General features: G+C 41.8%; 2 protein-coding genes across 2 annotated transcripts; one reads left to right on the forward strand and one right to left on the reverse strand.

Annotated features, from left to right (window-relative positions):
- Positions 1-545: 545 nt before the first annotated feature.
- chadlb (chondroadherin-like b) lies at positions 546-5,918 on the forward strand. The gene is made up of 10 exons (XM_053341617.1): positions 546-722; positions 808-1,002; positions 1,137-1,292; positions 1,390-1,535; positions 2,114-2,395; positions 2,490-2,709; positions 4,127-4,400; positions 4,490-4,902; positions 5,012-5,178; positions 5,618-5,918. Exons 1-10 carry the CDS (start codon positions 546-548, stop codon positions 5,916-5,918), a joined length of 2,331 nt encoding a protein of 776 aa, XP_053197592.1.
- A 664-nt stretch (positions 5,919-6,582) lies between these two features.
- Positions 6,583-16,743, reverse strand: l3mbtl2 (L3MBTL histone methyl-lysine binding protein 2). The gene is made up of 18 exons (XM_053341263.1): positions 16,666-16,743; positions 15,578-16,019; positions 15,359-15,473; positions 15,137-15,270; positions 11,808-11,880; positions 11,523-11,602; positions 11,312-11,429; positions 10,859-10,993; positions 10,597-10,685; positions 9,802-10,048; positions 9,044-9,114; positions 8,482-8,586; positions 8,218-8,365; positions 8,028-8,110; positions 7,649-7,883; positions 7,479-7,544; positions 7,227-7,388; positions 6,583-7,140 (listed from the first exon to the last, which is right to left on the reverse strand). Exons 2-18 carry the CDS (start codon positions 15,926-15,928, stop codon positions 6,932-6,934), a joined length of 2,421 nt encoding a protein of 806 aa, XP_053197238.1. The 5' UTR covers positions 15,929-16,019; positions 16,666-16,743; the 3' UTR covers positions 6,583-6,931.
- Positions 16,744-17,392: the final 649 nt, after the last annotated feature.

Below are 17,392 nucleotides of genomic sequence, written 5' to 3' on the forward strand. Positions count from 1 at the left end.
CTAACGTAGATGCAGGAAACATGGCATCGTGGTATCAAACAAATGTAAGCTTTTTGAAATAAGGTCTATTAATAAAAGATGAGCCAGAAGATTTTCACCAAGTACAAAAATAATATAACTAATATTATATAATGAATGAATATATTAGAGGAATATTTTAAAAGATAACCCATTATTAAATAAAAAAAAACAACAGTTATAGTAGACGAGAAGCACTTTACAGTTTGTAGTAGATGTGAAAGTTTGCAGTGAGGAGTGAATGATGAATGATGTTGATTCAGTGTTTCCTCTGTAGACACTGCTGAGCCTCTGAATGTCCACTAAGCAGCAAAAAACCTCACCTCACTAAAGTGGTTCGTTGTTGGTAACTTGCCCCTTCTAGATTTAATGGATATGGCATGAGTACTTCTCTGTAAATACCTGACTTCATCCTTTTTTCTTAACTGCAACATCACTTACTGTAAAAGCCTCAAAAACGATGTTTACCAAGTCGCCGGTTGCCATGAGTGTAAATTAACTAATGAAGCTGTTATTTTCCCTCTCAGATGTACTACCAGCTCTGTCCGGACACCCTGTGGGTCCGGCTGCTCAGCCTGCTGCTCCTCTGCATCCCGGCAGCACACACAGCAAAATGTCCACAGCAGTGCGTCTGTGACCAGATCCAGCTCACCGTGACCTGCGTCAACAGGAACTTGACCCAAGTCCCTCCTACAGTGGACGAGGTTTCTTATTCACACACACACACACAGACAAACTCTTAAAATGACCATCCTGTTTCCTCTAATTTGTAATTCTCTTTTTTTATAGATCACGGTGAAATTGGATCTTCGAGGAAACGACATCCAGGAACTTCCCACCGGGGCTTTCAAGCACACTCCCTACCTGACTCACCTGTCTATGCAGCGCTGCAACATCCGCAGGGTGAAAGAGGGGGCTTTCCGCGGTCTCGGCCGTCTGGTCTTCCTTAACCTGGCCAACAACAATATTGAGATTCTCTACCAGGTGGTCACACACAAATTATGCTTCTCATAAGAATCCAAACGAACATATCAGCATGTCTCCATCTGCTGTTCCAGTCAGACATTTTCAGAGCAGCAGGATAAAAACTTTGCCTTCTTTGTGCTCTGTGTGTCCAGGAGTCCTTTGACGGTCTGTCCTCGCTGAAGCAGCTCATGATCGACCGTAACCGCGTGGAAGAGATCCAGCCTGGAGCTTTCTCTCAGCTCGGCTTCCTCAACCTGCTCTCCCTTACACACAACCAGCTGGTCTACATCCCCAACATGGCCTTCCAGGTACACACCTACACAAAATACCTATAAACATGATTTAAAGAAATACATCAGTGCCTCTGAGAATGTGAATACTACATCTGGTGTCTTTTCCTTTCAGGGCTTGCAGAACATCAAGTGGCTTCGTCTCAGCCACAACTCTCTAAACTATCTGGACATTGAGGCCTTCGCTGGTCTGTTCACGCTCACTCGTATAAGCCTGGACCACAACGAGTTGCAGTTTTTCCCCACTGAGACCATGACCAGGTATGCTACTTAGTAAGCTGTGAGGTCTTCATCTGTGACATATAAAGTATTGGCCAAATTAAAATTGTGACCCGATGATGGTGTTAGATCCAAATTCAGGGGATAACAAAGGTTATTACAATTCTTTCCTGAAGGGGACATGATATATGTACCAAATTTAATGGCAATTAATCCACTGGTTGTTGAAAAAATCTTATTAAAACCACAAATGTGAACCTCACAGTGGTAGAGAGGAAGGGCCAGGGATTTCCCAAATCAATATTATTCAACTTGGAACCACAAATGTCTGTGCCAATCCATCCAATAGTTGATGGAGGGATATTTCCCTGCATGACTGAAAACTTTGATCTGCTGTTGACACTAAAAGAAAGTCAGGGGATCACCAAAGTCATTAAACTTCATCCTCTGGGAACCATGAATATCAGTTCAACCACCCAAACAACCGTCAACATTGCTGATAAAACTCACAGTTGTCTGGTGTTTTGGACGGAAGACAGCACTCTATATAAGAAATATTTACATAAGAAACCTGAAATTTCCGTCCTGATCTTCCACACTTCCACCCTCTCGCTGTCCAGACTGCCAGAGGTGACCCGTCTGGATCTGAGCTACAACCCCATGACTTACCTAGGGGAGGAGGCAGTGATCATGTCCAAGCTGACCCACCTCTTCCTGGATCACATGTCCCTGCAGGACTTGTCCAACACAGCTGTATCAAAGTCTCCCAGCCTCACACACCTGGACATCAGCCACAACCAGCTGCGTGTCATCCAACCCTTCTCTGAAGGCACCCCCAAGTTGGCACGTCTAAACCTGGGAGGGAACCCCATCTACTGCAACTGCTACCTGCGTCCTCTCAGGTACAGCAGACCTTTGTGGAATATGAACTGATTGCTTTCTGTAAACCACAGGGGACTAATCCTCACTTCGACCTTTCTTTTGATCGTTCTGCAGGGAGTGGTCGATCCGTAGCAAGGTGAAGCTGATCGGTACGTGTGGAGGCCCGGCTCATCTCTCTGGAGAGAACCTAGACGCTGTCTACCCCCAAGAGCTGCGATGTCAGAGCCAGGAGGCCATGCTGAAGGCAGAGTTCGAGGAGGCAACCAGGATCACACCACCACCCACCGAAGAGCCTGCGAACAAGGTCAAGTGTCCTGCTAACTGTGCCTGCGAGGTAAGTGGAATATATGAGGTGTTTTCACAAAAAGACTTTAACCTCTTGCTAAAAGTGTGATGTAGCTAGTATTCACACTTTCTTTCAGTCTTGGTGTTTACTTCTGGTGTTACTGTTACACAACATTTAGCATTTTCTGTTATCCTTTGAGTGCCACTTTAACTTGACTTCATATTCAATAAAACGCTCTAACCCTAGTTAAATACACTCAGGTTTTGCTGTAGTTGGTTTGCTAGTAGTTTACAGTGGCTAATTTGTATCTAACTTTAGATAGTTACTACTGTATATTTTAGTGATTCAATTTGCTGACTTTAAGACCACACCCCAATCGTAATATTCTTATATTCTTTTTTAACCATTCATTATTATTGTATAATAATTTATTGTAGCTAGGATGAAAATTACCAAGTCTTGCTTTAAGTTGGGTCAGTGTCCTGCTAGAACTAATATTACAGATCACAGACCACCACAACCACAAATATCCATTCAGTTAAAAGTTTTCCCAAACATTTCCTTCACAAAATGGTTTGTTGTGGAGCTTCAGGTACTAAGAAAACTAGGAAAAGTTTCGGTGATGGGACAAAAAACTCAAGATACAATTGTTATATGTGTATGACAGGGTCCTGGGGGTCACCCAGTTCTCTGGATTAATCTGAGGGGTCACTATTGATAAGGAAATAAGGGGTTGGGGGGGGGGTGGGAAGACATATTTTAAACCCAGAAATTGGGCACAAAAATCTAATAAATAGTGATGACTGTAGTGACTGTGCTAAGTGTGTATACAGTTGGGAGGGTATATAGTGATTTGGGGGCTCCAGTCAAATTATGTTTTTCTTTAATTTCACTCTTTTCTAACTGGGGATGTTGGTATTGGCAGTGGTAGAATGAGCAATGAACCTTTTTTCTAAAGTAAACTGTTAGTAGTGCACATTAAAAAATACTGTAAAAGTCCCGCATTCAAATGGTTTACTTAACAGTGAAAGAGGGACACACTATTATCATGTACTTAAATTTAGTTGTGTTCAAGTTGGAGCTTTTAACTCTTATATATTGCTGAATGAATGTGTGATGTGAATTTACAGCGTAACCGGTAACATTTATCTTTCAATAGATTTTTATCTATTTTACATCTAATGGTACTTTGTTCTCCTCTGAAGTAGAAGTATTTCATTTTTTAAAGTGCTTTGGGGGCCTTTTGTACGTTAATTTTGGGGTACAATGAGTTTAAATAGCAACATAATTCAATACTCTTCATACCCCTATCATCATAATGAATCTGTAGCTGTTTGGGGCCCTTTTAGTTGGAGGCCCCAGGCAGTTGCTACCTTGCCTAATGGCAAAGGTAGAGTGTGGAAGAATATATGATGTATGCTGCTGGAGCATCTGTCCACTATACTCCCTGTACCTCTGTCTTCAGGGGGAGACACACCATTCCTCGTGTGAGAACCGTGGTCACACCAAGGTACCTCGTGGTTTCTCTCCCAACACACGACTCCTAGACCTGCGTGGCAACAACTTCCACTACATCCCTAGCAACAGCTTCCCTGGCGTCGCCCAGGTCGTGTCCCTGCACCTGCAGCGCTGCAAGATCGTTGAGGTGGAGGGCGGAGCTTTCAGTGGGATGAAGGGACTGATCTACCTGTACCTGTCCGAGAATGACCTTACTTCCCTCAGCCCTGATGCATTCAAAGGTCTTATTTTTGTAGTCTCATTCTGAATGACTGTAAATGCTTACTGTTTAAACACCATTTCAGTCCAATGCAATGTGTTTAATCCACAGGACTCCCTCAGCTGACTTACCTCCACCTTGAGAAGAACCGCTTCACCACCTTCCCAAAAGGAGCCTTCAAGCTGCTGCCGGGCCTGCTGGCGCTTCATTTGGAGAACAATTCTATCACTAAGCTGGAGCCAGACATCTTAAGAGGAGCTGAGGGTCTCAGAGCCCTTTACCTCACCGGGAATGCCATCGATCACATATCATCCAGGTCTCTGGACCAGGCCAGTGACCTCGATACGATCCATCTAGGAGGAAACAAGCTGAAGGATGTGCCCACCGAAGCACTTAGCAAGGCTGGGAACCTCAGAGACCTGAGGCTGTCTGGGAATCCAATTCGTTGGGTGGGTCCACATGCTTTTCGAGCTTTGGACAGATCACTGAAGGAACTGTATCTGGATAACATGGGACTGGAGAAGGTGAGACACTGCAAATCTTCACAATTCTTTCTTCAACCTTCCCCATTTACTTGTCAAACAGCAGTAGTAGCATTTCATCAATTTTGCTTTATATCTCTTCACACTCCAGATGTCACAGAACTCCCTGGCAGGCCTCGGTCCAGGGTTGAGGAGTCTCTTTCTGGAGGGCAACCAGCTGGAGGAGGTACCTGACTTCCACCCGCTCTCCTCTTTGGAGGTAATCAACCTGGCCAACAACCCTCTGATGTGTGACTGCCCTCTGCTGCCTCTCCGCATGTAAGTCAACATTCCTCACAACATTGCAAGTGCAGGCAGAAAGGATTGAGGCTTGACCAACAAGTTTGAGGGCTTAAGTTTTTCTTTTTTTGGGAAATACTCTTCACCATGATAAGATTTCAGTAAATCAGTGATCCCAGCAAAGGAACAGCTTGCCCAAATAACCCTCAGGAAAAACCACAACCTGTCAATTTCACACTTGCTTGGATTACTCCAATAACTATTCCCTTAAGGTGTCTGGGGAATAGTTGGAAAGTCAGCTTATTAAATCTGGCTGAAGCACATTTTACCCCTAAAATAACATCTTTGCTACTGGAATATACTGGTTTAAGTAGACTCAATCATAAATCTAAAACATTCAGTGCAGTGGGAAAACTTTATTATTCTACAAACAGCAACTGGGCAGTTCTGTTTTACAGTTTGGTCTTTCTTCATCTAGGTGGATTGAGAAAGTCAACCTGAAGGTACGAGCCACCTGTGCCAACCCGCCTGAGCTGAGGGGTCGCAAAGTCAAAGACGTACACGTTTTCAGGTCTTGTCCCGGAGGAGAAAACCTCCCCTTTGCCCCGACTGTCACCCCGAAGCCCGCCAAGGCACCCAAGGCAACAAAACCCAAACCAATGCACCTCAATGCCTATCGGCAGGTCAAAATGCTCAAAGCCAGATCAAAACTTCGCAGGGGTCCAAACACGAAACCGGCAGCCGCCAGAAGAACCACCAACAGACGCAGCATGGCATGAACCTGCTGTGTTTGAAGATCGGTCTGGTTTCTGTACTGATGTTTTTGATACCACAACTTCCTGTTACCTATCAACGGTTTTGAGATTAAACCATGGATTGGACACTCGGCTTGTAAAAACTGAAACCTCTGCCAGCTATAGAAGCTGTAGCTGCTAAGGGTTCATCTTCAATCACACCATCTTCCAGCCTGTTCTTTGCAGTTTTTCCCCTTTGCTACAGGGTTGAAAACATCTAAAAAAATATTTTTATAAATACTCTTGTCAGCACTGTCCTGCTTCACATTCACAGCATTTGATACACATTCCATCTTAAAATCATTCTGGTTCTTTGAGCTCCTGAGCAGCTGTTGGAAGGAAGCAAATGAAATGAATGTCATCGGGCAAAAAATGAAACACTGCTGTTACTTGCTTAAAAATCATCATTGGCTTCATGCTAGTAATACTTAACCACTACAAAACTGAACAATGTACTGAAATCATTGAAGTCCCAACAGCATTAAATCAGTGACAGTATTTTTTTATGAGTGCATATTTACAAAAAACACATCTGGATATAAAACAGGAAAAATAAATCTTTACAACAAACATTTGTCTGTCATGTCATTACAACTCAGAATGAAGAAACACTTGAGACATTTAAACCACATTCAGTCATTTGTTAGACTTAATTATAAAGAGTTCAACTCAACTAACGTCAAAAGCAATCACATTTGCACAAATGGCATCAGTCTGTTGTGGAACTTAATTAGAAAATGAGGTAGTTTCAAAACTGGCTATAGTGTTTCTTGGCAACCATATGAATTGTGATTTTATAGTCTATTAAGTATTTAAACCCACAAACTTTAAAAGTTGCACTGGCTCTCCCATAATGTTGCTCTTAATATATTCCAGGCTGCTTTTGTTTGTCTTTTTCAGTCTTTCCTTTATTGCCACATGGGCTTCACCTTACTCCATGGCAGAGTAATCCAGTCTCTGAAGTTCTCCTCTGCATTCTTTGAGCAGACACGCTCGTCTCATGTCTCCATTCTTTGAGCCTCTCCCGTCGTGTTCTGCTTAGTTTTGCTCTTCGACATTTCATCCCTGCCATCAACTCTGCTTCCCTCCTTCCCCACTTTCTCTTGTTTGACTGTACTCAGAGAGACTTGTTGAGGGTTATCTGGAGTACCGTTGGGGATCTCCATTTCCATCTCTACCTCCTCCACTTTAACCTGCACCGCAAAGACTGAATAGACAGAACATCAGTCAGCAAATGACCCAACATGTAAACAAACAAGTGAGCAACACGTTGTACAAGTTTTGTCCACTTACTCTCCTGTTCCTCTGGCTCACTTTTGGGCTGGATGGGGGGCAGCTCTGCTTGAGGCCTGAGGCCTACCAACCGTGGAGGACTGTCACTAGTGACCTCAGGATGCTGACCATCATCATCCTTGTTTAGGTCGTGAGAGAGTCTCTTCTTTGAATTCCTTTTTTCTTAGGGAAGCAAAACGATAAATACAGATGTAAGAAACACTAAATGTGACAAAACACAAAACTCCATGTACATTTCTGGTCAAAACTTACTCTTTTTCCCGTAAATAAATGGCTTGGTGGTCTTGTGCCGTGGTGTTTGGTTTTCGGCTGCATCAGCTTGAACGCAGAGCAAAAACACCCATCAGTTTTGTACACCATGAAAAACATTGACACTCCCTCTACATAGCAGTAGGTGGTTTTCTATTAAATTCACTGTTTACCGAGTCCAGGGGGCGGCTGGAGCTGGTAGCCTGTGAGTTCGCACCAGCCGATGGGGTAGATGTCCGGAGACTGGTGGTCGACCCACTGGTCGAACTCGTCCTCCCAGCCGTCGAAGTGGATAAGCAGCAGTCGACCCACGCAGCGTTTCACGGTGGCCACACACACCAGGCGCGGCTCCATGAGGTCCACTGCCTCCAGCTTCAAGTTAGCGGAGAAACCATGACCTGGGTAGTCCTAAGAAACATCACAAACTGCATGTTCATGTGCTGTTTGACAAAGTTTGCGCCCCCTAATATCTGTGCGTAAATATTTAATCATATGTTCAAATTGACGTCAATTGCTGCACTACATTTGCTCTCTTTTAGCTTTCTGTCTTACAGTGTTGAACAGGTGTGTCGGTGCAGCTTTAACTTTGGTCTCCTTCAGGTATTTGTCCCAGGAGAAGGTCTTGGAGTCATAACCTGCCAGATAAACATCAGTAAGTACTTTCACTGACAATATACTGCCAGTGTGAGCTGAATTAGAGACTGAATCGAGCAGAGCGTGTGACGAAATACACCAAGCTTACCTTGAGGCACGGTGAGAGGGATTTTGTTCTTCTTACAGTAGTTTATAGGAAGGATGGCGTGAGAGGAGGCGTGGTAACAAAACCAGTCAGAGCCGCTGTTTGATATGGTGCCATCGATACCAACCATCAGGTAGCCATCCAACAGCACCTGGCGGCAGAGGAAGATGAAAAAAAAAAAAGGACAACAATGTGAGAGTTAGAGTTTTAAAGACTGGGTCCAGCCTCCTACATTTTTTATATGACCTGTTGTCTCCTCTGATTTACCTTGTGCACAGTGGCCACACAGATGGTCCCCATGTTTAGAGGGTCGATGGCCTCCAGCTTCATTCCTTCCTCAAAGAAATCTCCCTGCATGTAGACGATCCTGGGCTGAAGATCACACAGTGGGGGGGTCAAGAGTTGTGCTAACAGTGGTTTTATTTATTCATAGCTAGTGAGTGCAGAATACTGTTTGTGATCATATAAAATAGTGAAGAGACAATAAATGATGATGAAACAGAACAAATATAGAGTTAAGAATGTTTTTATCTGTTTGTTCTTATTTTAACATACAGATTTAGTTCTAAGCTAAACTAGTTAGCTTAGATGCTAATATAATGTTCACTGCTATTAATTAAATCATATCACCATCATTTTAGTAGATATAAACTAAATATCACAGCTAAAGAATCTCAGTACAGGTGTGTTAAAAAACAAATTGCAGTGATATCAAATGTAGATTAACACTGAGGTTCTAAAGTTCAAAGTTACAATATAAAGCTGCGGGTTACTTTTGCATCTTGAGTTCATTTGATAACTTCTTTCTTAGGATTTAACATCTCCTTACCTTTTTAAAGAGCAGGAATGTGCTATCACTGTTACCCTTAAAACCACTGGCAGCAGCTTCTGCACTGCTCACTGTAACAGAGGAGAAGATAAACTTTCATTTTACTGCCAAAAAAAAGAGAAATATATTAAAGTTTAAAGCTTAGGTTCAGGACAAGTGCTGTACTTAACTAACCTTTTCATCCACTAGCCACAGAAATAGGTGGATAGATTTCTAGTTTCTAATTTCAACTATTTTAATCATTGCTTGTGATTTTTAAACATATTTTTAACCACATATGATGCCTGTCAAGGTGGGAGGGAGATTGGACAGTCTAAACACAACTGACCTAAATAAACCGGTGTGTTTGGTGATTTCTTGCACTTTAAATCAAAACCTTCAACCCAACCAGCTGGTCTGGACTGTGCAGAGGCCTCAAGGGGTCATTTGATATCTGGCATGGAAACCTGTGCAGTAGGCGTGTTGCTCAACTAAGCGAGCAGATGAAACTCAGGCAGGCTTCTGGGAAAGGTATCTACCATTAAGAATGAATGAAGACTGTAATATCCCATACTGTATGCTATGTTTTGGGGGTCTCTGTAACTTGGGGGGCCCCTGTAACTTAGCGGTTAAGACTGAACAGACCCGATTCGACAAGGGACTTTTGTTGCATCTCTCTTTACCTATTTTCCTGTCATCTCTCTACTTTCCACTATCAAATTAAAGCAAAATGCACAAAAGAGATCTTAAAAACCCCCCCCACTAAATCCTCTACTCACCAGGTGCTTTAATGTCATGACCCACTTTGTTGGACCAGCCAATCGGGTGCACGAGGGGACTCGACATGTGGCACCAGAAATCGGAGATGATATTCTCAGGAGAGTCGCTTTGGTCTACGTACACCAGACGCAGACGGCCGCCGATGATAGTGTCTATGAGGGCCACGCGGGTCCGGCTCACGTATTTGGAGTCCACCACCTCCACGCGCATGCCGATTCTGAATGAGTGTTTCATGCTCTCCGCCAGCTGTGAAGAGGACAGGAGGAGGGCGGCGCCGGGACACAGATGTTCAATTAGTGATTAGTGAAGTCAGTGAAATTAAAATCATTGGTCAGACTGAATGCTTCACATGTACAGCTCTGCTTAGCATTTAAGAGCCAAATGAGTAATGTCTTCATGTCAGCTGTTCTTAAGTTTATTCTAAAAGCAAATGCTAACAATATATTTTTCTACTTGAGAAGCTCAGACTGATCCTCTTGTATCTAAATACCCCATTTATAGATATCTAACTGCTTTTGCTCTTCTAAATAATATACAGCGCAGGGAGAAGCAGAGAACCCAAATGGGCGTATTTGAAGCCTCCGCCTAAAATATGTTCAAATTTCACACAAGAGTGACAGAAAACTAAATAGTAACAATACATATATAAAAAAACTATGAAAAATTGATTAATAGTTTCCTGCTGTTTCTGGCTTTGAACTTGATATTAAGAGACATAAAAAAATATAGATCAGAACTGTAGACAAGGTGAGAGTGGGCATGTCAACTTTATTAAACTGTATCAGCAGTTTTACCTTCATGTAGAAGTCAACAGGTAGTGTGTAGGCTCCCACCAACTTCTTCATCAGATATTCTTTCCAGTCTGGGATGTTCTGATTCACATCTATAAACACACAGTTTGTCACATTAAAATAATATCCTTATCACAACATATTTCATTTGACCAAGTTTACTCTCCTATTGCTGCATTCTACTGGCCCCTATGAGAAATCATCACTGTTTAACCCTGGCATGACTTTAATAGATGTAGCTCAGGTTTTATGTGTGAACCCTCACCTTGTGGAGGCACCAGCAGCTTGCTGGTCATGGCGCACCATCCGATCGGGTGCAGCTCTCCTGAAACGAGGCTGCACCAGAAATCGCGGCTGCTGTCGTGCTCGAAGCCTTCGTACCTCAGCAGGGCTTTGTATCCTGGAGACGAGGAAGAGGAGGAAGGTAAGAGTTAAGATACTATTGATGCTACTGTGATGCCAAAACATCTGGCCTTTTGTTTAAGATCAAATATATTAGTTTATAGAAGTCGATTGTGTCTTATATTTGCAACATTTTTGTATCATTTAATGAATATTTGAGCATCTAGCAGTGCTTTAGTCTTGTTACAGACTATTTTAACATGGATTAAGAATGAGAAAATCAATGCGATGACTAGAAAACCTCATGATCATAAAGCTGATGGTTCTGTGTTGTAACTCCCTGTTTAAACAACCAGGACAGACCAGATGTACACACCTGCTACCTGGATGACAGTAGCGATCCAGTAAACTTTACTGGGCAGGACAGCGTTAGTGTTCAGGACCTCCACCTTCATTCCTACGGCGATGTCGTCCCACTGAGCACACAGAGGAACCTGTAGAGTACAGAGGTACAAATCCTTAAACATTTACCATCTTTTCTGTGAGTTAACAACAGTTTCTTATTACACATGGCTGAGAGGACTCACGTGTCTGAAGCAGGAGACAGAAGCAGCCAGAGATGTTTCTTTATCCAAGTACTCGCCCCACTCAAAACCCACAGCAGATGCTACAGAAGGGACAGAAGAGAGGAATCACATATGTACAATTAAAGTCTGTGTATGGAATGACCAAAGAGGAACCAATACCTTAAAAAAAGTACTTTGTAAGTTGGGTTTTGTGGACCCCAACACACTGCTGCTAACTGTATGACCCTAGATATAAAAGTTGATTGAGTGTGTGTGTGTGTGTGTGTGTGTGTTCTGTGTCCTCACCATCCAGTAACACAGGAGCCGGAGGGGCTTTCTGCACCTTGTTCACCACTGTGCCTTTTTTTGACGGCCTTCCCTAAAGAGAGAGGAACACAAAGACAAACAAAACCGTTGAAACACAACAATCCATTTGACTATTTTGTGCCTAAATGTTGGCAGCAGGAGACTAAATGAGTCACGATACATTAACTGCGGTTAATAGGTGAAAACATTTGGGAAGTTTGACAAAATGTGGTCACATAAAAGAGGCAACTTTTCATACAAAGCTACAGAAGCAAACATCTGGACTAGAAAATGTTGTTTCTTTCCTTTATTGAATATAGAGCAGTTTTCCCACAGTTACAATGTTGGCTGCAACTAATGTCTGTTTCCTAGAGATTAATTTGCATCGCTCTGATTATATCAATTAAAGGACATGTTCACTGTTTTTTCCAGTCTGTCTTAAACAGTGGTCAGACATCCACATGAACATAGAAAAATGTTCTGCTTGCTGAATTCATAACCTCCTACTCTTATGGACCATTAGACCTTCATAATGCACTTCCAGTGCAAGTGATGAAGATAAAATCTGCTGTCTTTGTTTTGAGCTACCTGGAGATAACATGAGGCTTGTGTTATTTTAGTAAGTCAAATGAAGTGGATATCCTCAACAGTCATACTCTTTTTAGCATAAAATTCCCTCTTTGTTACTCGACGGTCAGTGTTTTCCTGTTCAGCTGCAGAGGAAGTATTACAATAAAAAGGGGAAATTTGACACTAAAAAGAGCAACTTTGACTTGTTTTGACTCATTTGGAGAACTGAAACTTGGTATTAACTTTAAATGAACTTTTAAATACATTTTGTACTGGAGGACGACTATGAATTTCCCCCCCCCAACCTTTATATTGAGAGTGTATGAAAGAGGGATCTCTTAATGGTCAGTATGAACAGGAAGTTACAGCAAGAAAAACATGTATCAGTGATGATTTGGGCACCTGAATGTTGTTTTAGACTTGAAAACCCATTCATTCATCCTTTAATTTATTCATCATTTGGTCTATTAAATGTTTGAATGTAGGGAAAAAAACATGAAAACTTCCCAGAGTCAAACTTGATGTTGTCAAATAGTTATCCATCCCATACTTCAAAACTCAGTTTACCATTATAATAGTCTAAGAAAACCAGCAAATATTCACATTCAGGAAGTCGGAAGGGGTTTTTTCCTCACTTTTGCAATTATATATATATATATATATATATATATATATATATATATATATATATATATATATATATATATATATATATAAATAACAGTGAAACAATTAATCAATTCCAAAAAAATGTTTTAAAAGTTGAACAATTAGTAATCAGTCTATCATCGACCAATCAATCATTTCAGCTCAAGTTTGATCACTCCTTAGGTCTGCACTTCATGGGCTGCAAATGATCGATATAACTTGCTAAGTTAATAAAACTTCAAATTAATCTAAAAAAACCTCAAAAAAAAAAAAAAAAAAAAAGGAACCCTAACACTTATTTGCTGCCCTGATCTGATCACAACCTGTTTCAACAAAATGTTAAAGATCCACTCTAGACATGAAAATACTTGGAACAATAGTGTGTGTCTGGTGTTTTCTCTTTTAAAAAGTATGATTAATGTGTTACAAGTCCTTTAAATGACCTCTACTTCTTTTCCCTTATTAAAAATTCAGGTATGAATGTATGAATATGCAACTATATTTAGTTTCAAAAGTTTGACTGCTGGACACAAGTCTCCTACATCACTGTAAAGTCCATTCTCAGTGTTTGTGCGCTGGAGGCTCCAAGTTTCCACATCACAGTTGTGTGAGTTGAATATTGGACCAGAATTTGCTTTTAAAACTAGTTGTGTCATAAATCATGCTAGTAGGCCCAGGCCTTAAAATCTGCTTTTCAGTGAGCACAGAACTTTTCCACTTTCATCAGGTGAATATAAAAACATCTTCTAGTATCAAACTCAGCACATTCATCATTCTGCACAATCAAGCTCAAACATTCAACTCTTGGAACAAGAAGAGAAAAACACAGTTCTGCCTGTTTTAGAACATTTTTATTAGTCTTCATGTAGGTCACGTCTTCAGGTTACCGTGTCCAGACTTACCAGTGGATCCAGGTAAATGTCACCGGCTGTGGGGTCACCTGTGTGGCTGAACAGAGTGGGGATGGCGGTGTTTTTCAGGTGGCGGCCCTGGTGTCTCGGCTGGTCCGGGCTGCTGTGGTAGTCGTCGTGCTGAAAATGCTTCTGGCAGACGAACAGCTTGTTGAGGGTGTGGAGCGGCGTGTTTACATCCATGTTCAGCGCACACAGCCACTGCTCCAGTCTCTCCGGGTTCCCGAGTGGGAGCCGGTGAAAGACGAGGTTCGGACGTTTTAAGTTGCAGCATGACTCCACGCAGCACTTGTGAACCATTTCAGCGGTTTTGAATACACAGCCAGTGGAAATGTCTCCCTCAAATTAAAATGTGAGAGGAGCCCATCAGGTTGGAGCGCGTTGGTATTTTTTTCCCCCCCTAACCACATTCTGCGAAGACCCGCCTCTACTCCGCCTCTGATTGGCTCTAACAGTGATACTCTCACCCTAACCCAATCATCTTACTCCTCATGCCTGCATCTAACCAATCCAACCAGTGAAGGCAACGAGTGGTAACCAATCAGAGATAGAGGAAGGCGGGTCCGTGCGGAATGCGGGTGTGAAAAGAAAGGCGTTTGAAGCGAGGATTTCAAGCACGGCGCGGTCCTACTCTTCTTCTCTTTCTACTACGGTGGCAGCTTTTGGCGAAATAGTGCCACCATATGTTCATAATTATACACGATGAAAACACTATTAAACGCAAAAAAATAAAAATACATGTAAGATACTCAGCAGCGACGTCCCTCTGTATAGGAAGAGCTTGCAGAAGAAGCAGAGGGACTGTTTCTGTGTGTGGCTCAGGAGAGGACAGGCAGGAGATAGATGGATGAAGAGCAGCAATGGGTGATAGGAAGAACAACATGCCTCTTCCCATCACTAACATAATGTGTCCCAAAAAGTTAGTTTAATTTTTTTATTAAGTGATTCAATTAACAACTGCCCCATTAGTGCTACCCAGTCATCAGCAGTAGACTGTGATTATACTGGCAAGCTCCCTCTGTTTTAATTGAACTGATAAATGAAACAGTGTGTTATTGTAAAAACAGTACCGTAAATATTCCTTGTAAAAAAAAAAAGGTTTAATATTGTGATGTGCATTATATAAAATGGTTTTAAAAGCTTTTGGGAGAATAATATATTCTCCTTTGGAAAAACAGCCATGTGGGCACTCTTTCTCACCTGAAGACGTGCCAGTATGGAGGTCTTCTTGGAGTTGGATGAATAGGAGCGTGAGCAGGATGTACTGCAGAAACGCTTGCTCTTCGAAAAGAATGTGCTACTAGTGCCGGCGGTCCCACACATCTCACACACCACTGTAAAAAATAAAATAAATACAATTTTTACACAATTTTTTTTTGTGCTCTCAATGTCTGTTCTCTCATCTCCTGATTTGCACCTCACCTCGTTCTTCTGTGGGGTTTCCCCGTGGCTTCACCCCTCCTCCTGGGCGATGTCCATCCTCACCTCCTGCATCCATGTCATCAGACTGTAAGGGCGCCATTTCATTGTAATCTGCCTGTGAAGAGCAAAATTCAAAGAGGTAAATTCTCAGGTAGACTCTGATTTTGATTGTTTGAAGGCTACAGAGACAGTCCCTACTCCACAAAGAGAACTACTCACAGTACTTTTACGCTCTCTTGGCTCAGCCGCAATGCCCCGTCGTTGGATAGCAGGCAGGCACTTACTACAACCAGCTCCGTTGCAGGAGGAGCAGTGAGGACGGACGAACACTGTGGGAACAGCTCCCGGCCTCAGCTTCAGAGCCCCCGTGGGTGCCTTGGGCTCAAAGTACTCCTTGCCAAAGTGCTCACTGCAGAGGTGAGAGTTGGGTGTGGCGAGCCACTTGCTGCGGGTGCGCTGGACCTGCTTCTCCCATTTGTGAAACTCCTCGGAATCTTTGGGGAATTTGAACAGCGTCACACCATCTTCAGCAGTTTTGCCACATCCATAAGCCACACAGTGGTACGGCATCCTGTCTGCAGAGCGCCACCGAGACTGAAGCAGGATCTACAGCCGATACATCCTCTCTTATTTTGTGCAGTATGGAGTCATTCTATGAGATCTGCAGAGGAAAGTGATTGTATGTTACAACTGAATAATAATAACAATAATAACCTTTATTTGCAGACAATTTTCTAATTGTACAGAGGGATACACTAATATTAAATGTAAAAAGATGGAAAACAGTTGATAAACAGGGGGCAGACACAGGCATAGTGGAATGATAGGTGATAATGTCTTAATGCTGCATTACAGTTAAGTGACACAGTCAGCTCTAGTACCTGAGTAGCCATTCATATCATTTTCTCATGGGTAAACATTATGTTACAATACACTGTTTTATTATTCAAACTGAACTGATTAGTCAGGAATTTTAATATCTGATGTTGTCGACGATATTCAGCAATAATCAGAGACTAACAAATGCAAAACGTGTTTTCTAGGAAAGACAAACCTCTACACACAGCAATGTAAACCCAACATGCTCAGTAAAGAACACCTTACATTGGTTTCTGAGGTTAAACTAACTGTGGTCGCTAACCCCAACCCTAAGCAAAACATAAACACAAACGTGGCTAACGCGCATGCTAACGTGACTTACTGTACATTACAACCTCACTGCTAATAGTGCTGATGACACATATAATCTTCGCTTATTAATAGTTTAATGTAATATTTATAGAGGATAATAATGTTTAGATACTCACTGAAGTGTTTCGTCCAACTAAAAATCTACTTGATAAGTTGTTCAGCTGTTTTTTCTTGCCTTCCCGGTACAGTATAGCGGTCACCTAACTTCAACGTCATAGCGGTTCCTTCTTCCGCACTGAATTATGGGAGTTGGTGTTTTAGCAGGCTTGGAGAGGGATCTGTAGTCATCCCATCCTCCTCATCAGAGATATATACATTTACAGGCTTAAAAGTAGTAGAATTTAGCAGAAATAGTACTATTTGCAGTTTTATTGGTTTAAACCCTAACCCTTTTTGGCTCTTTGACCTCTTGTCACTTGTTGAATTGTCTACCAGTGAACTATTGTCTTGATTAATTACTTAGTCATTTAATCAACAAAATTTCGTTGTATATGTCTTATCTTATCAAAATATTAGTAGATAGTGTGAAATTATTATTAATGTTCTTCACAATCCAAGGTTATATCTGACTAACAGTCAGATAACAGTCCATGTTTTCACTTTTGCTTAAAAAATTATTTAGTTATCAAATTATTTGCTGGTTAACTTTCTTCCAATCATCTGGTCCATTTATCGACTAACCTTGCAGTCCAAGAAAATAAATTATTGTGTTTTTTGATTTTAATAACTGTCAGAGGCTGAAGAGGTAAAACACTTCACATTCCACAAGAAATAAAATAAAAATTGGAAGAGAGGCCTGATAAAAAAAATTACAATTTTGTGTGCCAAAAATATGTTATTGTT

This window comes from Scomber japonicus, chromosome 20 (assembly GCF_027409825.1).
Source record: "Scomber japonicus isolate fScoJap1 chromosome 20, fScoJap1.pri, whole genome shotgun sequence".
Lineage (NCBI taxonomy): Eukaryota > Metazoa > Chordata > Actinopteri > Scombriformes > Scombridae > Scomber > Scomber japonicus.